We start from the raw sequence: 24,515 nt of genomic DNA on the forward strand, positions 1-24,515 counted from the left end.
ATAACGTGCTAACTATCTGTCTCTTGCAGTGACAACTGAGGAGTCATTCACAGACAATGAAGACTTCAAGACCTGGCCTCCCTGGAGGTCACAGTGGTTGAAGATTGTCCTTGTATGGCCCCCTCTTTCCCTCCCCTTGCTCCCCCCCCAAACTACTGAGACCAAATGTGAGAATATTGAGTCAAACTGCATGCCAGGGTGTCTGTCTCATTTTGTACCATCTTTGATTTCTTCCTTACACAACAGGGGAATTTGGATGTGTAGTTATTTACTGGGGGTGAGAGGATAGATGGATGCATGTGTGCATGCATAAGATGCATGGGTAGGGGCTGGGAGCTTGGCCTAGTGGTAGCGTGCTTGCCTAGCAGGCATGAAAACACAGGTTCAATTCCCCTGTACTACATACTAGTAAAAGCTGGAAGTGGTGCTATGGCTCAAGTGGTAAAGCTCTAGCCTTGAGAAAGCCCGAGGACAGTGCTCAGGCCCCGAGTTCAAGCTCCAGAACTGGAAAAAAAAAAGATGGATGGGTAGCTGGGTGCCAGTGGTTCATGCCTTTAATCCTAGCTACTCAGACTGATGAAATCTGAGAATCATGGCGTGAAGCCCAAGAAGGAAAGTTCATAAGGCTCTTTTTTTTCCCAATGAACTTCCAAAAAGCTGGAAGGGAGCTATAGCTCAATTTGGTAGAGTGCTGGCCTTAAGCAAAAAGTCTCAGGACAACAGTCCCAGAACTAAAAAGCATGCATACACACACATATACACCCATATCCATGATGCACAAGTAGATCAAGAAACAAGCGATGGGGTCTATAGAGAATAGATTAAGAATTGGAACAGATTGCCAGTGCGGTGGCTCTCCTAGCTACTCAGGAGGCTGAGATCTGAGGATCAAGGTTCAAAGCCAGCCTGAGCACTAAAGAACAGTAGACTCTTATCTCCAATTAATCACTAGAAAATGGGAAGTGGGGCTGTGGCTCAGGGGTAGGGCGATAGCCTTGAGTTGAAGAGCTCAGGGACAGCGCCCAGGCCGAGTTCAAGCCCCATGCCCCCCACACACATACAAAAAAAAATTGCTGGAGGTGGTGGCCCACACCTGTAATCCCAGCTATCAGGAAGATGAGATTTTTAGGATTGCAGTTCAAAGCCATCCTGGGAAGAAAAGTCTGTGGTGAGACTCTTAGGTCCAATGAACCACTCAAAAAAACAGAAGTGGGCAGGGTGCGGTGGCTCATGCCTGTAATCCTAACTACTCAGGAGGCTGAGATCTGAAGATCTAGGCTCAAAGCCAGACCTGGGCACAAAAAGACCTGAGACCCATGTCTCCAATTAACCTCTAGAAAATAGGAAGTGGGGCTTGGCTCAGGGTAGGATAGTAGCCTAGAGTGGTCGAGCTCTGGGACAACACCCAGGCTCAGGGGTAGGGCAGTAGCCTAGAGGTAAAGAGCCCAGGGACAGTGCCCACAAGTTGAAGCACCATGACCCTCAAAAAACAAAATAAAACAAACAACAACAAAAAACCCAAAACAACAACAACAAAAAACCCCAGAAGTGGCTGGCACAGTGTCTCACACCTGTCGTCCTAGCTACTCAGGAGGCTGACATCTGAGGATCAAGGTTCAAAGCCAGCCTTGGCACTAAAGGACCTTGAGACTCTTATCTCCAATTAACCTCTAGAAAATGGGAAATGGGGCTTGGCTCAAAGGTAGGGCAGTAGCCTTGAGCTGAAGAGCTCAGAGACAACGCTCAGGCCAAGTTGAAGCCCCATGACTCACCCAAAAAACAAAAAAAAAACCCAACAACAACAATAACAAAAAAGAAGTGACTGAGCGCTGGTGGCTCATACCTGTAATCCTAGCCACTCAGGAGGCTAAGATCTGAGGGTAGTGGTTCAAAGCCAGCCCAGGAACAAACATCTGTGAGACTCTCCAATTAACCACCAGAAAATGGGAAGTGGTGCTGTGACTCAAAGTGGTAGAGCACTAGCTTTGAGCTGAAGAGCTCAGGGTGGGTGCCCAGGCCCAGAGTTTAAGCCCCGTGACCAACAAAACAACAACAACAAACCAGAAATAGAGCAGTGGTTCAAAGTGGTAAGAGCAAAAGAGCTCATGGACAGCACCGAGGCTGTGAGTTCAAGCCCCACAACTCATCTATTGGGAAATAGATGAAGAAGAATCATTGGAGGGAGGGAGGAAGTGGAGGATGAAGACACAGATCAATAGATTCTGTATTCTGGATTTATCTATAGCCCTAGCTGATTAACTTCTGCCTGTCTCAATTTCCTGATTTTTAAAGTGAAAGGATAAAGCTGGGCAGCAGTGGCTCAGGCCTGTAAACCTAGCTACTCAAAGGAGGCTGAGATCTGAAGATCACAGTTCAAAGCCAGCCCCAGCAGGAAAGTCCCTATGGCTCTTATCCAATTAACTAGTAACCCAAAAACAAAAACAGAAGAGGCACTGTGGTTCAAATGGTAAAGAATTAGCCTAGATGGAAAAACCAGGAGGACAGTGCCCAGGCCCTGAGCTCAAACCCAGTTCTGGAACAAAAGAAAGGCAGGAGGGGAGGAAGGGAGGAAGGAAGAAGAGAGAAAAAGGGAAGAGAAAGAAAGAAGGAAAAAGAAAGAGGGGCCGGGAGTTTGGCCTAGTGGTAGAGTGCTTGCCTAGCATGCACGAAGGCCGGGGTTCAATTCCTCGGTACCGCATACATAGAAAAAAGAGCCGGGAGTGGTGCTGAGGCTCAAGTGGTAGAGCTCTAGCCTTGAGAAAGTCCAAGGACAGTGCTCAGGCCCTGAGCTCAAGCCCAGGACTGGCAACAAAAAAGAAAGAAAGAAAGGAAAAAAAATAAAGTTAAATTAAAAACCCCCGCTGAGCACAGGACCCCGTTTGGGATCAGAGTCACCGTGCCAAGGGCGAGGGGCGGGGCAGCGCGGAAACCGGAAGCAGCTCCCGCCGCGCACGCGCGCTGAGTTCCGGGTGCGGGGAGGCCGGGGGTGGGCGTACGTGTCTGCGTCACGCGCCGAGCGGCTCCGCGCGCCTGCGCTCCTTTCCACGTGCGCAAGCTTGCTGGGGGCTCGTGCAAACAGGGACGCCACCAACTCCTCGGAGCCCAACAGCTCGGCGCCCACCACCCACCATGAAGCCAGGTGCGGGGCTGGGGGCCGGGGCGCAGGGAGGCGGGCGGGAGTCGGAGGGGCGCGGCCTGAGCCTGGCGGGGGTCGGAGGTTCTGAGCCCCGGAGCCGTCTCCACCGGGGCAGGGGCGGGCGGGGGGGGGGGGTTTTTCCTGGTCCCTGACCTCTGACCCCAGGCCTGGCCGGGGAGGTGGGGACCGCGGGGTCCCGAGGTCACGGTCGCCGGGTAGAGGGCCTCGGGCCTGTGGCCGTGGCGGGGACCTGGGACTGGAGGGTCATTGATAGAGGGTGGTTGCTTGGAAATCAGGGTTTGGATCCCACACGTCTTCCAGTGTCTCCAGTGAATGGATGTAGGGGTTCCAGCTGGAGACCCTGATACTGGGACCGAGAGCTGACACTAAGGGGTCCCCAGACTTCCCTCCCTCACCACCACCCTCCCTTCCCTCTCCATTCCTCTGCGCTGAACACCCTCCCCCCATAGCCTGTGCCTCTGCCTCACTTTACCCCCCTGACACTGGGGCTACAAACCAGCCCTTCCGCTTGTTTTGATTTTTGCCTTCGTACCTGGGCTTTCTCCTTTTACCCAGCTTTATTTTATGGCTCGCATTCTACCGCTTGAGCCACACCTCCAGGCCAACGTTCCGCTGGTTCCGCTGGTTCGAGATGGAATCTGTACTGCAGACTTGGTTGCTAGGGCTAGCTTTGAATTAGAGTGCTCCAGGTCTCAGCCTCCAGAGCAGAAGGGATTACAGGCCTACCTAATCGTGCATAGCCTTTTTTTTTTTTTTAAAGAAAAAGTTAAGTGCCCCACCTGATGGCTTCGAAATTTTTGTCAGGCTTTCCCAACCACCTAGTCTAGAGTCCCTGAGAATTTGTTTCCCTAAATTGGGGGGAAATATTTATCAGGTATGTCTGCAAGCAGGAGCCTGGGGCAGTGGGGACCCCAACCTCGTAGAGATTTGAAAATGGGAGGAGTGCAGTGCCCCCAGGGCAATTAAACCAACACGGCTAAGAACTTAGGAGTGTTCGGGCACTCTGATGTATGGCTTTGTTAAGCTAGGTAAAGGAATTTGGATGTCATTTTGGAGGTGGTGGTAGCTTTTAGAAGGATTTGATCAGAAATGACCTAGCTGCGGTATGGAAAGCTGACAGTAGAGGGAGCAGAGGATAAAAAGTGAACAGTATTTAGTTTGAAAATTTGAAGTTTGAAAATTCCATTGTGGTCTGAGATCTAACCCCAGGAACACAATCCATCGATAGTAAATAAATAGCTAAGTATATAGTAGTTCATATCTATAATACCACTTGTTGTTGTTGAGAACCTCCATCTCAAACAAACCTGTGATGGCAGCCTCTGTGGTCCCTGCTACCCACGATTTCAATCTGAGACCTGCCAAGGAAGAAAGGAAGGAAGCCCACAAGACCCTCTCTGAAAATTAACTGAAGGATAAAAGAACTAGGCGCGTGGTCAGTGATAGTGGGTTTGCAGCAAACCCTGAGAACAAACCTAGTTCTTCCAAAGTAGAGAATTGAATTAGAATGTCTATTTAAGTTACATTTTTTTTAATTTTTATTTTTTTTGCCAGTGCTGGGGCTTGAGCTCAGGGCCTGAGCACTGTCCTTGGACTTTCCCAAGGCTAGAGCTCTACCACTTGAGCCACAGCACCACTTCTGGCTTTTTCTGTGTATGTGGTAACAAGGAATTGAACCTGGGTCTTCGTGCATGCTAGACAAGCACTCTACCACTAGGCCAAACTCACAGCCCCTCCCTACATTTTTTTTTTTTTTAAAGAGAGAAGTTGCATTTCCCTTTGTATAAATAACCATTAAGGTACATGCAACTATAGCATAAAATATGAACATAGTGCCCCTTTACCAAAACTTGCAAGTTTTTTTGTTCTGTTCTGGATGGTTTTTGGTGGTGCTGGGGTTTGAGCTCAATGCTTCATGCAGTAGCAGTTCTGCTGATGAGCTGTTCCTCCAGCCCCTTTTGCACTGCTTTAAAAATACTTTAAGTAGTTGTACTAAGGGGTTTCAATTCAAATTAGATTATGAGTACAGTGTATATTGATGTATTGGTTAATTTGGAGATAGGGAATCCATTCCTTCCCAGGCGCTCACCTGAGCTGCAATCTTCCTTTTTCTTGATTTCCCTGTATGGCTGGAAGTTTGCTAGACTTTTCTGCCTGGGCTGGATTGATCCTCCTAACCACTCAGCTTTCCACATAGCTGGGATTATAGGTGTGAGCCACCAGCGCCCGACTGTATGTTATTATTGAATAATTTACTTCAAGGAAGATCATTTTAGGCTGCCAGACTGCAGTGGTCTTTTTTTGTTTTTTTTTCCAGAATAATACTTAGTTTTTTTAAACCATCACAGGAAATACTGAATCCGTCTGTCTGCTTTTAACATTCTGTGTCAGCAAAGTTTGTTGTGTCCTGAAGCAAAAATAAAAGTTTTCAAAGTTTATCGTCCTTTTTGTTGTTGTTGTTTTTGTTGACTGTAGGGCTTGAACTTGGGGCCTGGGTGCTGTCCCTGAGCTCTTTTTTTGCTCAAGGTTTTGAGCCACAGCACTACTTCCAGTTTTCTGGTGCTGAATTGAATATAATAGTCTTGAGGATTTTCCTTCCCATGCTGGCTTAAAAACAGAATCCTCAGATCTCAGCCCCCTGATTAGCTAAGATTACAAGAGCCACAGCACCAGGCTTGTCTTCAGCTTTATTCACTGATGAGTCCTAAAGTAATTGGACTATTGACTGGCATTGAAGGATAGTTGGTTCAGTTGTCTGTCTGTCTTTTTCTTTCTTTCCTTCTTGTTTTGCCAGTCCTGGGGCTTGAACTCAGTGCCTGAGCACTGTCCTTGGGCTTTCTCAAGGCTAGAGCTCTACCACTTAAGCCACAGCACCACGTCTGGGTTTTTCTATGTATGTGGTACTGAGGAATCAAACCCAGGTCTTCATGCATGCTAGGCGACCACTCTACCACTAGGCCAAACTTGCGGCCCTCAGTTGTTGTTTTCTTTGTTTCCTCTGGGCTGGATGAGCATTGCAAGCTTCGAAACAAGGAGATGAACAAGCAGGTATCTCTATGTTGCCAGCATCCACTAGGATATTAGCATTTTTTCAGACACAGACAAGGTGGAGGGGGAGCCACCAGGGGTCAGGATGGGGATCCCAGGCCACAGGGCTGCACCCTTGCAGGACGCACTGAAATTGACAGTGGGTAAGTTCTGATGGGCCTACAGTCCCACCTCCGTCCTAAGTGCCAGCTTGCTCCATCAGTGGTCTGGTTTCTAAGATTAATCCCTCATTTTGAGGGAGAGAGGAAGTTACCTCACAAACCAACCCAGTTCAACACTTTATAAAAGATCTTGCAAGCTAAGCACCATTGACTGACACCTGTAGTCCTAGCAACTCGGGAGGCTGAGATTTGAGGATCTAGGTTCAAAGCTAGCCTGGGTAGGAAAGTCTGAAACTCATCCCCAGTGAACCACCAGAAAACTGGAAGTGGAGCTGTGGCTCGAGTGGGTAGGCAGCTTACTAGCCTTGAGCACAAAGTTCATGGGCAGTGTGCAAGCCATGAGTTCAAGTCTCGGGATCTGCAAAAAAGTGAATGCCTGGTGGTTGCAGATCTGTACGCTGTAGTGAAGGTCATTTGCCTTGTCAGTCGTGGCTGTTTCTCGTTGCATTGATCCATTGTTTCTGATGGACATTTCGTGGTCATCATTTTCTGCTGCCATGCCCATTCTCTTGACTTGGGCCCTGATGTTTTTGTCTGCGACCGCCAGGTAAGGTTGCTTTGCTTGTTAACCTGTATCGCCCTGATTCCTGTCTTTGTCTCCACCACAGGCTTCAGCCCCCGTGGAGGAGGCCGAGGAGGCTTTGGGGACCGAGGTGGTCGAGGTGGAGGCCGAGGAGGATTCGGTGGAGGCCGAGGAGGATTTGGTGGAGGCCGAGGAGGGGGCTTTGGTGGGGGCCGAGGGCGAGGTGGAGGCTTTCGGGGCCGAGGTGGTGGCGGCGGCGGTGGTGGCGGAGGACGAGGTGAGTGAAGACAGCAAGTGGGGTTATGGGCGTGGCCTTTTAGGGGATGTGGGGAGGGAAGAGATTGGGGGGGGGGCTTCATTTCCTTCCGCTGTTTTTCCTGACCTAGGTGGAGGCTTCCAGGGTGGGGGCAACCGGGGTCGTGGTCGAGGAGGAAAGAAAGGAAACCAGTCCGGAAAGAATGTGATGGTGGAGCCTCATCGGCATGAGGGTGAGTAAAGAAGTAGGGAGGACGGTGGAGCCCCAAGACTGGAGGAGTCCAGGAGCCCAGAGTCCTCGCCCCCTTCCCTTCCATTCTCCCCTGCCAGGTGTCTTCATTTGCCGTGGAAAGGAAGATGCACTAGTCACCAAAAACCTGGTCCCTGGAGAATCTGTTTATGGAGAGAAGAGAGTCTCCATTGCGGTGAGAGAGGGTCAGCCCCTGGCCAGCCTGTCCGCTCCCAGCCAGGCAGCAGAGGTCTCAACATGGCTCCCTCCATACCCTGATGGTTCCTCCTGGCCCTTTTTCACTGTCACCTGTCCTTACTATGTTCCCTGTGCTGCTTCTCTCCTTTCCTGGACTGATCTTCTGCCCAATCTTCTTGTTGCCCCTTGGCTATGCTGTCTGCTGTCCCCTTTTCTCCTGGGCTCGGCATCCTCCACGACAGGCCAGGGCTGGTCTGGCATCCCTGTGGTGTACACACGTGTGGTGGCGACTGGACTTGCCCTGCTGCATCTGGGGATCAGGGGGTCCTGCAGAAGAACTCAGCTCTGACTTCCTCCCACTCTCATCTTTCCTGGGCAGGAGGGAGATGACAAGATTGAGTACCGGGCCTGGAACCCTTTCCGTTCCAAGCTGGCTGCAGCCATCCTGGGCGGCGTGGATCAGATCCACATCAAGCCAGGAGCCAAGGTGCTCTACCTCGGGGCTGCCTCGGGAACCACCGTCTCCCACGTCTCTGACATCGTAGGCCCGGTGAGTGGAAGGGTGAGAGGAAGACAAGGTGGAGGGAAAGGCTGCCTCCCCTGGGCCAACCTGGAACAGGGCCTGACTGCTTTCCCTCACTGGTACTGGGCCGGGCCCTGGCCTTTCAGTGCCTTACATCTGGGAGAGGTGAAGCTCAGCATCGCGAAGCCTTTAACCTTGTTCCCCAGTGCTCCTGGATTCTCCATCTTGACAGAAGTGTGGAAATGGCTAACCCCATGATCCTAGAAATAGAGATTTGGGCCTATTTAAATTTTCCTTCTTTAAAATAAAAATCAAGGGGCTGGGGAGTTTGGCCTAGTGGTAGAATGCTTGCCTAGCATGCACAAAGACCTAAGTTCAATTCCTCGGTACCACATACACAGAAAAAGCCAGAAGTGGTGCTGTGACTCAAGTGGTAGAGCTCTAGCCTTGAGAAAGTCCAAAGATAGTGCCTAGTCACTGAGCTCAAGCCCAGGACTGGCCAAAAAAAAAAAAAATCATGTCTCCAGGGAATGTACCCTAGAAAGGACAAGACAGAGGCCCTGAATTCAAACTCCAATACCACCAGCAAAGAAAAAGTCACGCCTCAAAATCTAGTCTTGTGGTTTCTCTTGGGGGAACTAGTGATACTTATCAGGGTTCTAGCCTGCATTTCTGTGTGGCTCCCCTGGAATTCTGTGTAGAGATCCCTTGGCGCCCAGGCTCATTTTATTCATGACCTTTTTTATTTATATGATTGGGGGTTGTTGAAGGTGGTAGTAAAAACCCTAAGGTTCTTCTAGCATAATGGTGTACCTCTATAACTAGCACTTGTAGACATTTGCAGACACTTGTAGATTGTACCTTAGCCCAGCCTAAGGTACGTAAGGAGACTCTTCTCTAGAGAAGAGTTGTGAAAATTAAACATGTGAGGTGCCATTGTGACCTGTTGGTGGGTTCATTCCAGGATGGTCTGGTCTACGCAGTTGAGTTCTCCCACCGCTCTGGACGGGACCTCATTAACTTAGCCAAGAAGAGGACCAATATCATTCCTGTGATCGAGGACGCCCGGCACCCACACAAATACCGCATGCTCATTGGTGAGGGGCCTCGAGGAGGGGTGGCCCCGGGATGGTGGGACAGGTGGCTGCCACTTTCCTGGGAGAGGCCTGTGGAGTTAGAGGGGGTGAACGGCATCTGGAGCGTGGGGGTGGAAAGTTAAAGGTAGCCCAGTGGGGGGGTGGTGGCAACACTGCTCCACGTTGGGGTGTCTCCTCTCCTCCCTCTTCAGGACCTTGTGCTTCTTGCCTCCTTCCAAAACACCACACATTAATCACCGCTCCTGGCTTCCATCTGAAAGCCTCTTTTGGGGGGATATTATTTTTTGGCTGGTCCTGGGGCTTGAACTCGGGGCCTGGGCACCGTCCTTGAGCTTTCTCAAGGCTAGCACTCTACCACTTGAGCCACAGCACCACTTCGGCTTTTGTGTGTATGGTACTGAGGAACTGAACCTAGGGCTTCATGCATGCTAGGCGAGCACTCTTCCACTAGGCCAAACTCCAGGCCTGGGACATATTACTGGGTGAGGCTCTATCCCAGAAAGCACAGACTTGAGTGCAGCCTGGCCTGGAGAGAGATTGTGGGTTTTGGATCCATCTTGGGGGTGGGTAGTAAGACTGGAGGGAGGCAGGGGGTCCCCCAGGAACCTGCTGGTGGTGGAGCACACACAGTTCCCATGGGTGGGTCTGGGAAGGTCTGTGGTAAGTCTAACTGGTGACTGCCACCTTTTTCTAGCAATGGTAGATGTGATCTTCGCTGATGTGGCCCAGCCAGACCAAACTCGGATTGTGGCCCTGAATGCCCACACCTTCCTGCGGAATGGAGGACACTTTGTGATTTCTATTAAGGTATGGGGTCTTTTTGCACTTAAAATCCAGAGTCTGAAGCTGGGTGCTGGTGGCTCACGCTTGTAATCTTAGCTACTGGAAGCTGAGATCTGAGGATCGCAGTTCAAAGCCAGCCTGGACACAAAAGTCCACTTTGATCTGTGACTCAAGTGGTAGAACATTGAATGAAGACCCTGAGTTCAAGTCCCAGGACCAGCAAAAAATAAAAGGACCAGCATCAGTGGTTAACCTGCTGAATCTGGTGTCTTCAGGCCAAGTTTTATCTATATAACCTTTATGATACATTTTATGTGTCTTCTTTGTTAAGGGTAGATGTGTGGTTTAAATGATACATTTTGTTAAGTGTTGAGAACAGATCCTGGCATAGAATGTATAATTTTTTTGATGATAGATATTTTTCCAGAATATTTTAATTTGTAATACAGAAAACTCCCATTCAACCGGGGTTATTAGCCTTCTTTTTCTTTTTCTTTTTTTTTTTTTTTTTTGCCAGTCCTGGGCTTGAGCTCAGGGCCTGAGCACTGTCCTTGGACTTTCTCAAGGCTAGAGCTCTACCACTTGAGCCTCAGCACCACTTCCGTCTTTTTTCTAGGTATGTGGTACCGAGGAATCGAACCCGGGTCTTCATGCATGCTAGGCAAGCACTTTAACCACTAGGCCAAACTCCCGGCCCCTTCTTTTTCTTTTAACTTAAACCACATGTATCTTTTCACCCTTTTTTGGGGGGGGCGGGGTCGGTAGTGGGGCTTGAACTTGGCCTAGGCGCTGTCCCTGAGCTCATGGCTACTGCTTTACCACAGTGTGTCACATCACAGCAGCACTTCGAGTTTTTTGGTGGTTCACTGCAGAAAAGAGCTTCATAGACTTGGAAAAACACAGGCTGGCTTTGAGCTGCAATCCCTAGATCTCAGCCTCCTGAGTAGCTAGGATCACAGGTGTGAGCCAACGTGACCAGCTTCACTTTAACTTTTATAACATATATTAGCCATACAAGGGGGGTTCATTCTGACATTTCCATGCATGTACATAATGTATTCCGATTTCTGCCTTCAAGATGACTCCCTTGCCTTTCTCTTTCCTAATACAATGTGTGTGTGTTTGGGTGGGGGGGGGTATCCTGGGGCTTGAATGCAGGGCCCCATCCCTGTTCCTGAGAGCCACTGCTCTACGTTTGAGTGTTTGGTGGTCAGCTGGAGTGTCTGTCTGCCCCAGGATTGACCCTCAGTCCTCAGATCCCCACCTCCCGAGGAGCTAGAATTACAGGATGGAGACAGCAGCGCACAGCTTGAGTTTGATTTTCAAACTAAAACCACACAGTTCCTGGTCCAAGACAAGGAAGCGGGGCTTTGCCAAGGTGGCCGCGGGTGGGGTGGGGTGGGGTGGGCAGCCCTGAGACCCTGCGCGCCTCCGCAGGCCAACTGCATCGACTCCACCGCCTCGGCCGAGGCCGTGTTTGCCTCGGAGGTGAAGAAGATGCAGCAGGAGAACATGAAGCCCCAGGAGCAGCTGACCCTAGAGCCCTACGAGAGAGACCACGCGGTGGTGGTGGGCGTGTACAGGTGAGGGTCTGCCCAGCGTCCTGGGGGCGGGGCGGCTGGGGACCCCCGCCTGACACGCGCTGTCCTCCCCCAGGCCACCTCCCAAGGTGAAGAACTGAAGCTTCCGCCCGTGCCGGGGAAGGCGCTGCCCTCGCCGCTGTTGCACGTGGGATTGTTTTTCTATTAAAAGACTCTCCTGACGCCTGTGTGCCCTGCCCGTTGCTGCGCCCGCCCGCCCGCCGGGACGCGCCTGGACCTGCACGCCGGCCAGGCCAGCCCTGCCTTGCCGGGGTGGGGCGGGTGGGGCGGGCTCCTCTCAGGGCGCATGCTCCGCCCCCGCCCGTGCTTGCGCGGCCGGAACCTCGGGTCTCGCGCCTGATTGGTCGCTCGCCGCGCATGTGCACCAATAAGCTCCCGAGGAGCGCAGGCGCTGAGAGGGTTTGCGTCACGTGACGGGCGCGGCGGGGGGGCTGGGGGCGGAGCCCGGGGCAGGGGGGCCGGTTTGTTGTGGTCGCCATTTTGCTGGTTGCATTACTGGGTAATCGGGGCCCTGGCTCTTCGCGTCCGCTGGATCCCCTCGGCCCGTGGGCAGGTCTGAGCTCGGGCGGCCCGAGCGGTTCGAGTCCCCTTACCCGCGCCCCCAGGTAACGACGCGGCGACGGGCAGGGAGGTGGCACGGGTTCTTGGGGGGGAGGATAGGACGGGATCCGCCCTGCCCGGCGCCGCCGCGAGACTTCACATGAGGCCGGGGGACGAGAGGGGGCTTCGGGCGGGTGCGGGGCGAGCCCCGGCTATTCATAGTCGGGTTCCTGGAAGGGGCCGGGCCCGAGGGAGCCTCCTGGAGAGGGAGGCCAGGAGGGGGTGGCCGGGCCCCACTCCCGCCCTTTGTTTGGGCTCGGCTTCGTCGCCGCTTCTTCGTCGCCTAGCAACAGCTGCCCTGGACTGCGATTGGCTGGGCTTCTGGCCCGGATGGCCAATGGGACCGTTGTTGCCATGGGAGGTGCGGCTTGCCAAGCTCAGCTGGGCCCCGCCTGCCGGGCATCGCCGGCCGGGGCGGGCCTCCTGGGTAGGGGGGCGGGACAGCGGGGTCCCCGGGGGCGGGTGACCGCTAGGGGCGGGGCCGGTGGGGCGAGGGTTGATCCGCCCCTCCCCCGTCCACCTGCTCTCCCCTTCCCCCGCGTGACCCGGGCTGACCCTCGCCTCCCCCTTCCTACCCCCCAGCAGCAGTGGCAGCGGCTGCTGTTGTCACCCACCGGCCGCTTGTCCCGCTTGCCCTCATCGCCGCAGGGCTTGTCGGGCCAGCAGGGCCGGGGACAGGCGGCCACCTTCTGACCACTGCCACCACCGCCATGCTGGCTGTTCGCCCACCCCACTGGGGGCCCCACCGCGCCCCAGCCCCCCGTGGGCCCGGTGCCAGTCCTGACCAGGGTATGGGGTGGGGGCTGGGAGAGGAACTCCTGGGATGGGGGACTACAGGGGGAGGGGGCGGGGGGGGGGAGGAATTGTTTTGGTGGAAAATCCCGAGAAAGTAGGGGTCCTGGAGTGGTAGAGCATGGGATTAAGGTATGTGACATGAAGAGAGATTGTAGTGGACGTTAGGAGCAGAGATGTCGGGTTTGGGGGTATTTGGCTGTGGAGGCCTTCTAGGAATAGACACAGTAGCGGCATGACCCGGTATAGAAAGGGGTGGCTGGAGAAAGGGGTGCCAGAAATACTGGATAGTGTATGGAGTGTCCAGTGTGAGGGCAGAAAGGACGATCGCTCTAGACTGAGAAAACAACTTCCTTCTCCCAGGAGGAGTGGGCCTTAACTGGGAAGGGTTCTGGAATAATGTGGTCCAGGAGGACTGGAATACACTCCTTGAAGGGAGGGTCCCTGATGTGGGAGACCTCATCCAGGAAGGTGTTTTGGCAGGATATGGAGAGTCCCCTGGGAAAGGTGCACCCTATGGTCAAGAAAGCCTAGTGAGACTCGGGTTCTAGATGGCCAAGAGACCTCCAAGAAGCTTGATATGGCCTTAGGATGCATAGTCTTAGAGTTACCACGGTTTGGGGAAGCCACAAAGACAAGCAGGCTTGAAGTGAAGGGACCCATGGTATAGAAGAGACCCTGCTACTAAAGGGAGACTGGGAGGGTAGGGTCCTGTGTGAGGGGCCCTGGAAAGAGCCTGGCTTAGATATGGAGAAAAGAATGTGCTCTGCTTTCCAGTCCGCTGTTTCCCTTCTCTTCCTCCTCCCAATGATTGGTGTCTTTTCTTTTCCTTTTCCTGTCATGGCTACTTCTGCCTCCCCTACCCTCGTCTGGCTCCAATCATCCTTCTCTTTTACATGTGTGGTCTCATTCGCTTACTTGATCTTCATTTGTTGAGGGACTCTGCTGTGCCACCCCTCTCCCCCTAACAATGGTCTATGTTGCTACCTGTTGCTCTGCTGTACCTTTTGCTTCCCTCTGTTCTGCTGCCTGCTGCTCCTCCTGCCCATCTCTTCCCTGCCTACTCCTGTCCCCTACACCGTCTTTCCATGTCATCTCTCCACCTCCCACCTGCTCTCAGGTCTCAGCGGCGGTGGCAGCCGAGGTGCAGGATGCGAGAAGGCGCCCCCCGGCCGGGCTCCCGCTCCAGGCCTCGCGCCCCTGTGGCCCTCTGAGCCCACCATGGCCGTCCCACCAGGCCATGGCCCCTTCTCTGGCTTCCCGGGGCCTCAGGAGCACACACAGGTAGGCATTCATTTGGCTCCTCAGCTGCCCTGGGGGTAGATGACGGCTGGGATGGAAGGGTCTCAGGACCAGTACATGAGTGTCCACGAGTCTCCAAAGTACCTCATGGGCCTCAAAAGACTACGAGTTCCAGGCAGAGCTAAGAGTTTGGACAGCCTAAGTTTAAATGCTGCCGTGGTGACTATCCATTACTGTGGTTCTTCATATTTATGTTACCTCTGTGTAAAATGGGACCACTGATGACCCCTCCCTCCCTCCCAGAGGTGTGAGGGAAAACACTCAGAATACTTGTTGGCACATAGCCAATTAAGCATTCACTAACAAAAGAGGTCTAGAGCAAAAGGGGGCAAGTGGGAAAGACAGTTGAGCTGAAGCTACAGATGAGATCCAGAGACAAGCTCTAAGGCTAGGACATAAAAACTCAATGGAGCCAGAAACTATAATCCTGGCTACACAGGAAGCTAAGAACTGGAGGTTGATGGTTCAAGACTCCACTTCCAGTATAACCAGTAAAAAGCTGAGCTTGAAGCATTGCTCAAGAAACAGAACACCAGTCAGGAGCTGGATGTCCTGAGCGCAAATCCTAATACTGATCCTTCCCCCCCCCAAAAAAAAAAAAAATGAGTAGGAGATCCAGGGGTACAAATCCTGAGGCCAAGAGCCTTGAGATGAAGGTCAAAGATTAGAGGTTAAACCCCAGAGGAAAGAAGAACTCAACTGTTGGATCTCCAAAATGGTCTCAGGCAGAAGGCTTTGGTAAGGGAGGCGGGTGAGTACAGAGCCAGATTTCTGAGATTGCTGCCACTGAAGCTCAAAAATTTTAAGGAGCCTGTGCAGTGGCTCATGCCTGTAATCTTAGCTACTCAGGAGGCTGAGATATGAGAAGTAGGGTTAAAAGCCAGCCCAGGCACAAAAGGACCTGAGACTCTTATCTCCAGTTAACCACTAGAAAACTGGAAGCAGAGCTTGGCTCAAGGGTAGGGCGGTAGCCTTGATCTGAAGAGCTCAGGGACAGTACCTAGGCCAAGTTCAAGCCCCGTGACCCACAAAAAAAAAAGTGCAGGGATGGGCTGGGAGTGTGGCCTAGTCGTAAAGTGCTTGCCTAGAATGCACAAAGACCTCAGTTCAATTCCTTGTTATCACATACACAGAAAAAGCCGGAAGTGGTGCTGTGGCTCAAGTGGCAGAGTGCTAGCCTTGAGAAAGCCCAAGCTCAGTGCCCAGGCTGGGTTCAAGCCCCGGGACTGGCAAAAAAATAAAAAAGAGAGAAAGGAAGGAAGGAAGGAGTACAGGGCTTGGGAATGTGACTTAGTGGTAGAGCACTTGCCTAACATCAATTCCTCGGAACCACATAAACAGAAAAGGCCAGAAGTGGTGCTGTGGATCCAGTGGAGGCATGCTAGCCTTGAGCAAAAGAAGCTCCGGGACAATGCCAAGGCCCTGAGTTAAGTCCCTGGGACTGGCAAAAATTTAAAAAAAGGAGTACAGGTATGACCGCAGGCAGGATGAAAGGTCAGCGGTAAACTCTGGTTCACTCAGGACAGCTCTCTAGGGAACGCCCCGTGTGCCAGGTCCTGCTCAATGTGCTGCTGGAGATGGCAGCCAGGACCGGATCCAAGTCTGTGCCCTTGGGGACTCTACATTCCAGTGGGAGACCAGTAATGAGAAGGCACATGTGGTCACCAGGACCAGCAGCCCCTAATTATCTGTCCCCTTCCAGTCGAAGGGGAAGGCCTGTCCTCAGCGTCTGCCCTCCCCCACCCCACAGACATTGCCTGATGTGCGGCTGCTGCCTCGGAGGCTGCCGCTGGCCTTCCGGGATGCCACTTCAGCCCCCCTGCGCAAGCTCTCTGTGGATCTCATCAAGACCTACAAGTACATCAATGAGGTGGGCAGGGAGCCAGGCGCCTGGGCTGGGCACCCAGGGGTCTTGGCTGCTGGCATAGGTCACTCACCAGTCCTTGTCTCCTGGCTGCCTGGCTGGGCAGGTGTACTATGCGAAGAAGAAGCGGCGGGCCCAGCAGGTGCCACCCCAGGACTCGAGCACCAAGAAGGAGAAGCGGGTCCTGAACCATGGTTATGATGACGACAACCACGACTACATTGTGCGCAGTGGCGAGCGCTGGCTGGAGCGCTACGAGATTGACTCTCTGATTGGCAAAGGCTCCTTTGGCCAGGTGCGGGCAGGAGGTGGGGGCATCGGCACCCACTGCTAGCCCACACATTCACTGTGGTTCTGTGGCTTCAAGTCTTGTGTGGGGCCACTCACTTCAGTCTAGCCACTTAGTTGTGCCTCAGTTTCCTTGTCTGGAGAAGTAGAAATAACTAGAGACTGCATACGAGGGAATTTACTTTGTACCCAGTGTTGACACCAGTGCCCACTGAGGGTGAGCCCTCAGACAGGAGTCATTGGTCGAAGGACCAGTGTAGTTGGTGGGTCTCCTGGCCAGAGGGAGAAGCTTGGCTCTGTCCCCTCACTTCACCTGGTGCTGTGTCCCCCCAACAGGTGGTGAAAGCCTATGATCATCAGACCCAGGAGCTGGTGGCCATCAAAATCATCAAGAACAAAAAGGCCTTCCTGAACCAGGCGCAGATCGAGCTGCGGCTGCTGGAGCTGATGAACCAGCATGACACGGAGATGAAGTACTACATAGGTAAGGCCCAGAGCCGGCTTCCTCCCTCATGCGGCACCTGGCTTTGCCAGTGGGGCTGGGGTCCTCTACCTCAGTGGTTCTCTGGATTCTCCTGCCACCTCCTGATGGTTCCTGTTTGCTTGAGAAAAGTGGTCAGCGTTTTCCAGGTTCTAGTGTGAGCAGATCACATCCATCACCTCCCTGTCAGCTCACACTCTTGCCCAGGTTGGAGATAAGGAACTGAGGAACTGGGTATTGTCACTTGCCTGAGCTGACAGTTTATACGCAGCGGAGATGTAATTTGATGTGTGTGTGTGGGGGGGGGGGTACTATTAGAAAGGATGCATGGGCTGTATTTTTTTTTTTTTTGCCAGTTGTGGGGCCTGAACTCAGGGCCTTGGCGTTGTCCTTGGGCACTCTCAAGGCTAGAGCTCTACCCTTGAGCCACAACACCACTTCCAGCTTTTTTCTATGTGTGTAGCGCCGAAGAATCGAACCCAGGTCCTCGTGCATGCTAGGCAAGCACTCTACCACTAGGCCAAACTCCCGGCCCATGGGCTGTATTTTGTAAGGAGAGACTACCTCCTTCCTGCAAAGAGAAGCACCTTTCCTAGCCACAAAACTCACAGAAATGGTGTTACACTTTAAATGTGAAGTGTGGTATTGTGTTCAAAGACTTACTGAGAGCAAATAGAAACTTTTTGGTTTAATCAGAGGTTTGGCATAGCTCCTGGGGAGCTTGACTCTCCCTGTGAGCCAGTTCCTTTCCATTAGAAACATTGTGGCCAGCGAGTGGTACCCAAGGGCATGGGGGGGGGTGCAGGGGAGAAAGGGATTCATTACTGGAGGACCCTCCCCTGGCAGTGCACCTGAAGCGGCACTTCATGTTCCGGAACCACCTGTGCCTGGTGTTCGAGCTGCTGTCCTACAACCTGTATGACCTCCTGCGAAACACACACTTCCGAGGAGTCTCGCTCAACCTGACCCGGAAGCTGGCGCAGCAGCTCTGCACGGCGCTGCTCTTCCTGGCCACGCCGGAGCTCAGCATCATCCACTGCGACCTCAAGCCAGAGAACATTCTCCTCTGCAACCCCAAGCGCAGTGCCATCAAGATCGTGGACTTCGGCAGCTCCTGCCAGCTTGGCCAGCGGGTGCGGCTCAGACGTGCCTGGGGCAGGGCTGTGGGCGGGCAGGGCAGGGCCAGCAGTGGGCAGAGATGACCCCAGGTAGGGGAGAGGCCCACTGTGTGAGCACCAAGGTGAATCTGAGGAGCCAGGCCACATCTATAGCTCCCGCTGTGACTGGAGCTGGCCTGGTGCTTCCGAGTGAGCAGGCCTAAATTACACTAGCTTGGGGACTTTGGGGAGCACCAGCCCCCCACTGGGGGTGACCTAGAGGGCCAGGGTAGGGACAGCCACAGGCTGATGAGCAAGATGGTGGCGTGCTGAGAGCCTCAGCAGCAAGGGCTGGTGCTAGTGGGGTCCTCCGAGCAGCCAGGAGCGCTGACTGTTCCGTCCCCTCCAGATCTACCAGTACATCCAGAGCCGCTTCTACCGCTCCCCGGAGGTGCTCCTGGGGACGCCCTACGACCTGGCCATCGACATGTGGTCCCTGGGCTGCATCCTGGTGGAGATGCACACTGGGGAGCCCCTCTTCAGTGGCTCCAATGAGGTGCGCTCTCAGGACGGGGTGTGCTGGTGGGGCAGGAGGGGGCCTGGCTGGACTGGGGCCCCTGACCACCACCTGCCTGCAGGTGGACCAGATGGGCCGCATTGTGGAGGTGCTGGGCATCCCCCCAGCCCCCATGCTGGAGCAGGCCCCCAAGGCTCGCAAGTACTTTGAGCGGCTGCCTGGGGGTGGCTGGACTCTACGAAGGACAAAGGAACTCAGGAAGGTGCGCCCCGCCCCATGCCAGCCCTCCCTCCCCGGGTGGCCCTCACTCTCACACTTGGGGCTCCCACTCTGCCCTGCTTCCTCTGTGTCTTTCCCTGCCTTCCACCCCCACCCCCCCCCACCCCTTACCTCCCCACTCCTTCCTTCCCTGCCCTCCCCACACCTCTTCTTAGCTTCCCTCTTTCCACTTTCTCTCTTGTGCCTCTGTTTCCCCGTGTGTGTCTCCCTGCCCCTCCTGCCCACTGACGGCCACTCTCTTGCCCCCCCTCCCACCCCCTCCCTGCCAGGATTACCAGGGCCCCGGGACACGGCGGCTGCAGGAGGTGCTGGGCGTGCAGACGGGCGGGCCCGGGGGCCGGCGGGCGGGGGAGCCGGGCCACAGCCCCGCCGACTACCTCCGCTTCCAGGACCTGGTGCTGCGCATGCTGGAGTATGAGCCCGCCGCCCGCATCAGCCCGCTGGGCGCCCTGCAGCACGGCTTCTTCCGCCGCACGGCCGACGAGGCCACCAACACGGGCCCGGCAGGCAGCAGTGCCTCCACGTCGCCCGCGCCCCTCGACACCTGCCCCTCCTCTAGCACCGCCAGCTCCATCTCCAGCTCTGGTGGGTGCTCAGCGCCCGGGGGAGGTGGGCGCGTGGGGGGCTGCCCTGCCCCTGTTGCCCAGACTCCTGAGACGATTCGGTAACACCTAGAAAAACTTGCTCACTCCGCTGTGTCTGGGGCTGGGCGATGGCGCCAGTGATACAGTGGCCGCCCCCCCCCCAAAAAAAAAGACTGAGTCCTTCCAGTCTTCCTGCTCCCAGAGCCAAACCCGGCCGAGGTGGTGAGCCAGGCTCCGTCCCGCTCACCTGTGTGGTCTCTTCTCCCTGCTGCTTCTAGGAGGTTCCAGTGGCTCCTCCAGTGACAACCGGGCCTACCGGTACAGCAACCGATTTTGTGGGGGCCCCGGGCCCCCTGTCTCTGACTGTGAGATGAACAGCCCCCAGGTACTGTGGGGGCTCTGGAAGAGGGGGGTGGGGCACCCAAACCTGCAGAGCCTAGGGCTCCATCACCCCACTCTTTGCCTTTTCAGGTTCTGCCCTCCCAGCCGCTGCGCCCCTGGGCAGGGGGCGATGTGCCCCACAAGACACATCAAGCCCCTACCTCTGCCTCATCACTGCCCGGGACCGGGGCCCAGTTACCCCCCCAACCCCGATGCCTTGGCCGTCCCCCATCACCAACCTCACCACCACCCCCGGAGCTGATGGATGTGAGCCTGGTGGGCGGCCCTCCAGACTCCCCACCTCACCCAGCGCCTGCCCCCCAGCACCCGGCTGCCTCAGCCCTCCGGACTCGGATGACAGGAGGTCGACCGCCTCTCCCACCCCCTGATGACCCTGCCTCTCTGGGGCCTCGCCTGGGCCTCCGTGGCGTACCCCAGAGCACAGCAGCCAGCTCATGACCCCGCCCCCTCCCTGGGGCCCTTCCTGAAGCCATACCCCCCCATCTGGGGGCCCTGGGCTCCCATCCTCATCTCTCCCCCTAGACTGGAATTGCTGCTACCCAGCTGGGGCGGGTGAGGCCTGCACTGATTGGGGCCCGGGGAAGGGGTGAAGGAGAGGGGTTTGACCACACCCTCCCCACTAAGGACTGGACCCTTGGCCTCCTCTCCCCCTTGTTTTCTATTTATTGTACCAAAGACAGTGGTGGTCCGGCGGGGGAGGGGGGAACGACACTCCCCCTCGCCCCAGGGCCCAAGGAGGGGGTGGGGGCAGGTAGGGGGAGATGGCCTTGCTCCTCCTCGCTGTACCCCCAAGTAAAGAGCTTTCTCACATGCCTGCCTGAGCGTTTGCAGGGCCTGGGCTCCCCCCCCCCTGCCCTCAGAGCCATGGTGGGGAAGGGTGTAGGGGAAGGGGGTGTTGGAAGCGCTCTGGGTAAATGAGCTGACAGAATCCTGGGCATGTTCTGGGTAGGGTCCTAGCCCACCTTTGCCTTTTCCGGGGCATTCAGGCCCCAAAAGGGTAGAGGCCCCCTTAGGCTCACCTGTCTGCGAAACACCGTGTTCTGCCCTCCTAAGCCACGGCTCGCTCGGGGTTGCACGGCAGAGGCGGTTTATGCCAGGCAGGTGTCCAGGGTTGCCGCCGTCGGGGAGCAGGCGGGCGGCGAGCACAGCTTATGCCCACGTCTGGTCCCACTCTGGGGTCACTGTAGAACGAAGCATTTTGAGATTTTTTTTTTTTCAGGCAAAGAGAGGCTCCCTGGGTTCCAGGTAAGTAGTCTTGTTTCCATGGCAATCGGGGAACTTCCGTCTCCTGTTAGCCAATCAAGAGCCACCTGGTTCCGCGTCTGGTCTCCGCCTCTGGGGCGCGGCGCTCCCTGGGAAATGGAGTCCCGTGCGGTGATTTCTTTGTCGGCCTGTCGTTGGGTGAACTATAAAGACCAGAAGCCTTCGCGCTTGCTTGCCGGCGAGGCTAACTAGGCAGCCGCGGAGTCAGGCGGAAGCTGGTAGGGCCCGGATGTTGGAGGCGGTCGCTAGAGGCAGCGAGGGCTGTGATTGGACGGTTTGCTGTTTGCTTTGTGCGGTGTCGCGTTCTCTGGAGGTGGAGTCCCGGCGGGGCCTCGGGAGGGGGCGTGCCGGCCGCAGGTCTGTGGGGCGGGACGAGCAGGTCGGTGGAGAGGCGGACCGGGGAGAGCGCCCGCCCGCCCGCGGCGCCGTGGTGCGGCCTGGCGGGTCCGGCGGCGGCCCGGGAGCGCGGGGCATCCAGGGCCGCGCGAGGGGCCCGGGGATGGTTCGGGCGGTGGAGCGGGCCGCGGCGGAGAGCCCCCAGCAGCGGGCGACAGGCGCGCGCACGACTGTGGGTAACAGCCGGTCTAGTGGGAGGTGGGTGGGGAGGCACGGGGTGAGGGATGGAGGCCACCCAGAGGGAGTGCTGGCCGCGGGCACTCGCTGCCTCCAGAGGCCCGGCCAGGAGCCAGGGACCTAGGGTCTTTAGGGGCTGTCCATCTCGCGTCTCAGTCCAGGGCAGAACCTCTCTGTGCAGTACCTCCTGGTTGGTCTAGAACAGCAGCTCTAGAGTCACCTCAGCGAGCTCTCCGCTCCCACCCCTCCTCCACCGTTCTCACAGGCAGCCAGAGGGGTGCTGAGCCCCTGCTCAGGTCTTGTTCCTTCAGTGCTCAGGATCCTTCCATGGCTCCCTGTCATGTAGTGTAGAACCAGTCTTTTCCTTGCCCAATCTGCTCTCATCACCCCCCTGCTCCGGACACAGGGGCCACAGGGCCTTTGCACTTTGCTCCAAACACTCATCTGGACGACTGCCCACCACCTGCATTTCTTTACCTCCTTTATGTTTTCACCAGATGACCCATCCATGAGCAGTTCCCTCGCCACTGTTGTGAAATAGCTGTATGCATTTTTCCTTAACATTTCCCTTGTCTTAGTAGATTTTATCTTTTTTTATTTGGGTTGGTCGTGGGGCTTGAACTCAGGGCCTGGGTACTGTCTCTGAGCTCTTTTGCTCAAGGCTCGTGCTCTGTCACTTTGAGCCACAGGTCTACTTCCAATTTTCTGGTGGTGGTTCATTAAAGATCCGAGTCTCATGGACTTTCCTTCCTGGTTTGACTTTCCCGGTTATGCTCCTCAGATCTCAGCCTCTTGAGTAGCTAGAATGACAGGTGTGAGTCCCAGGTTCTTGGCTCAAAATTTGTCTTGTATGTTGCCTTCTTCCCTCGGCCTTCAGCTGTGTGAATGAATGCAGAGACTTCTGTCTACTTTATGCTTTGACCTCTCCTGCTCCCAGAGCAGTGCTTGGCTCAGAGTGGGGCTTACTATCAGATGGACCATTTCAAAGTGTCAGTGGAGATACTAGAATCCTAGGGACTCCATCCCCTTCCTCCACAACTAACAGGGGCTACCTTGAACTTTGAGGGCGTAAGACAATTGGGAGTATTCCATCTTGCTTCTGCCTTGTGCTCAGCCATGCAAACGCAGCCATCATTTCCTTACCCTGAAGGAATGCAGCCTTGTAGGAGAGGGCTTCTGGTGGTCAGAAATTCCAGCAGTGAATGACAAAGGTGAACATCCACAGAACTCTAACGTGGATCATAGAGGCTTGAGGACACCAGGAAAGCATATACAGCTGGGATAGGGGACTCAGTGGTAGAGCCCTTAGCTACCATTACATCAAGGTTCTGAGTTCCATTCCCACCACTGTCCCTAAAAAGATTGTGTGAGGGCTAGAACCCAGGGGCTGAGGCAGAACAAGAAATGATCATACGGGTTCTGTAAAGCTTTGGGTGTTTATTGTATGTGAGGGGAGGCATTGTAGGAGCATTTTTAAGCAGTGAAAGGGATCATGGCTAGTTGTATGTTTTAAAAGATTCCCCTGGCCAGCCAGGAATCAGTGGCTCATGCCCGTAATCTTTGCTACTCAGTGGCTGAGATCCAAAGGCTGGTGATTCCAGACTAGCCTGGGCAAAGGAATCTTCCCTCATCCCAGGGAGAGAAGCTGGACGTGGTGGTGAGCTGCTGACATCCTAGCTATGATGGGATACAGAGTAGACCAAAGGGAGACTCTGGCTCCAGATATCCCATGCTCAAAAGGGCTGGAAGCTTGGCTCCAGTGGTAGAGCACCTTCTCAGCAAGTGCCAGGCCCTGAGTTCAAACCCAAGCCCCATAATAAAACAAGAATCATCAGATTCCTCTGATCTCTCAAGTGAGGAATTGACTAAAGGGGACTAAATGTTGAACTAGAAAGGCCTCCGGCCCTGCTGTTAATTTGAGGTGGCCCTAGCTGTGGTTAAAGGCAGCTGTATTCCCTGTTGATTCTCTGATTGAGGAGGGGCTCTCCTTGAACCTTGACTGGGACTATGATTTGTTTCAAAGACATAAGCAGCCAAACATTGGGGTGCCCCTTAAGAGGACTCACTCTTGGCACCTTGACTTCTTTAGAGACGTGCAGGCAGTGTTCTAGGTGATGAGCCTGCTGGGTGTGTGATGCCATCTTGGTCATCCGAACAAATGTGTGGTCTCCATGCTCAGTCTCTGGTGAGTGCTGCCCGCCCGCATGTGGGGTGGTCTTGATGCCAGGCATTGTCCCCAGCCTTTGTGAGAGCAGGGAATCAGTTGTCTGGAGAGGTGCTGGGCCACGGAGCTATTGCCTGCCTCAGCCCCTCTTCCATCCAGTACTCTTCCAGTCAGTTGCTGGCTGCGGGCAGATGCAAGCCAGGTTCGTCCTGTGTGCCTCCAGCTCTTTCCTCCACTCCATTCTCAAAGGAGCCCCTATTTCCTTCCTTCCTTCCTTTTTTTTTTTTCCTGTGCCTGAGTGCTGTCCCAGAGCTGCTTTGGCTCAAGGCTAGCACTCTCCTTCTTGGAGGCACAGCGTCACTTCCAGCTCTCTCATGGTTATTTGGAGTTTCCTGCCCTGCTTAACCTTGAGCCTCCATCTTCACATCTCAACCTCCTGAGTTGCTAGGATTACAGGCATGAGCCATCAAGCACCAGCCTTTTTTTTTCCCCCCAGTCCTGGGACTTGAACTCAGGGCCTGGGCACTGTCTTGAGCCCCAGTGCCACTTCTGGCTTTTTCTGTGTATATGGTACTGAGGAATTGAACCCAGGGCTTCATGCATGTTAGTCAGGCACTGTACCACTAGGCCACGCTCCTGCTCTCCCACTCTCACCCAGGTTATTCCTCCCCCTTCCCCCACTGGCCACTTGGCCACCTCCCTGGTTCTCTGTCCCCTTTCTCCCAGTTTTCCAA

General features: G+C 54.8%; 2 protein-coding genes across 6 annotated transcripts; both read left to right on the plus strand.

Moving 5' to 3' along the window:
• Window positions 1-3,011: 3,011 nt before the first annotated feature.
• Fbl (fibrillarin rRNA 2'-O-methyltransferase) lies at window positions 3,012-11,736 on the plus strand. The gene is made up of 9 exons (XM_090322568.1): window positions 3,012-3,139; window positions 6,975-7,166; window positions 7,276-7,377; window positions 7,475-7,569; window positions 7,951-8,121; window positions 9,059-9,191; window positions 9,886-9,998; window positions 11,412-11,557; window positions 11,631-11,736. The coding sequence occupies exons 1-9, from the start codon at window positions 3,130-3,132 to the stop codon at window positions 11,653-11,655; spliced, it is 987 nt and encodes a 328-aa protein (XP_090178694.1). The 5' UTR covers window positions 3,012-3,129; the 3' UTR covers window positions 11,656-11,736.
• A 287-nt stretch (window positions 11,737-12,023) lies between these two features.
• Window positions 12,024-20,591, plus strand: Dyrk1b (dual specificity tyrosine phosphorylation regulated kinase 1B). 5 transcript variants are annotated; one of them, XM_090322564.1, is made up of 12 exons: window positions 12,627-12,964; window positions 14,088-14,251; window positions 16,020-16,139; window positions 16,240-16,428; window positions 16,758-16,905; window positions 17,749-18,035; window positions 18,409-18,555; window positions 18,638-18,778; window positions 19,065-19,100; window positions 19,185-19,380; window positions 19,658-19,764; window positions 19,851-20,591. In XM_090322564.1, exons 1-12 carry the CDS (start codon window positions 12,886-12,888, stop codon window positions 20,217-20,219), a joined length of 1,983 nt encoding a protein of 660 aa, XP_090178690.1. In that variant the 5' UTR covers window positions 12,627-12,885; the 3' UTR covers window positions 20,220-20,591. The 5 variants fall into 5 exon arrangements, with proteins under 5 accessions (XP_090178692.1, XP_090178690.1, XP_090178688.1 ...); XM_090322566.1 differs by lacking the exon at window positions 12,627-12,964 and adding an exon at window positions 12,024-12,180 and having other exon boundaries at window positions 19,065-19,380; XM_090322562.1 differs by having other exon boundaries at window positions 19,065-19,380.
• Window positions 20,592-24,515: the final 3,924 nt, after the last annotated feature.

This window comes from Megascapheus bottae, chromosome 31 (genome assembly GCF_031878675.1).
Source record: "Megascapheus bottae isolate mThoBot1 chromosome 31, mThoBot2.hap1, whole genome shotgun sequence".
Lineage (NCBI taxonomy): Eukaryota > Metazoa > Chordata > Mammalia > Rodentia > Geomyidae > Megascapheus > Megascapheus bottae.

What these genes read in the sequence shown, in the direction of transcription:
- Fbl (XM_090322568.1), top strand. An exon ending in TCTCTGACATCGTAGGCCCG is followed by an intron (nt 8,122 to 9,058) that starts GTGAGTGGAAGG and finishes GGTTCATTCCAG; the next exon opens with GATGGTCTGGTCTACGCAGT. An exon ending in CAAATACCGCATGCTCATTG is followed by an intron (nt 9,192 to 9,885) that starts GTGAGGGGCCTC and finishes ACCTTTTTCTAG; the next exon opens with CAATGGTAGATGTGATCTTC.
- Dyrk1b (XM_090322562.1), top strand. Translation starts at nt 12,886, where the DNA reads ATGCTGGCTGTTCGCCCACCCCACTGGGGGCCCCACCGCGCCCCAGCC. An exon ending in GGAGATGAAGTACTACATAG is followed by an intron (nt 16,906 to 17,748) that starts GTAAGGCCCAGA and finishes CTCCCCTGGCAG; the next exon opens with TGCACCTGAAGCGGCACTTC. An exon ending in TCTTCAGTGGCTCCAATGAG is followed by an intron (nt 18,556 to 18,637) that starts GTGCGCTCTCAG and finishes ACCTGCCTGCAG; the next exon opens with GTGGACCAGATGGGCCGCAT.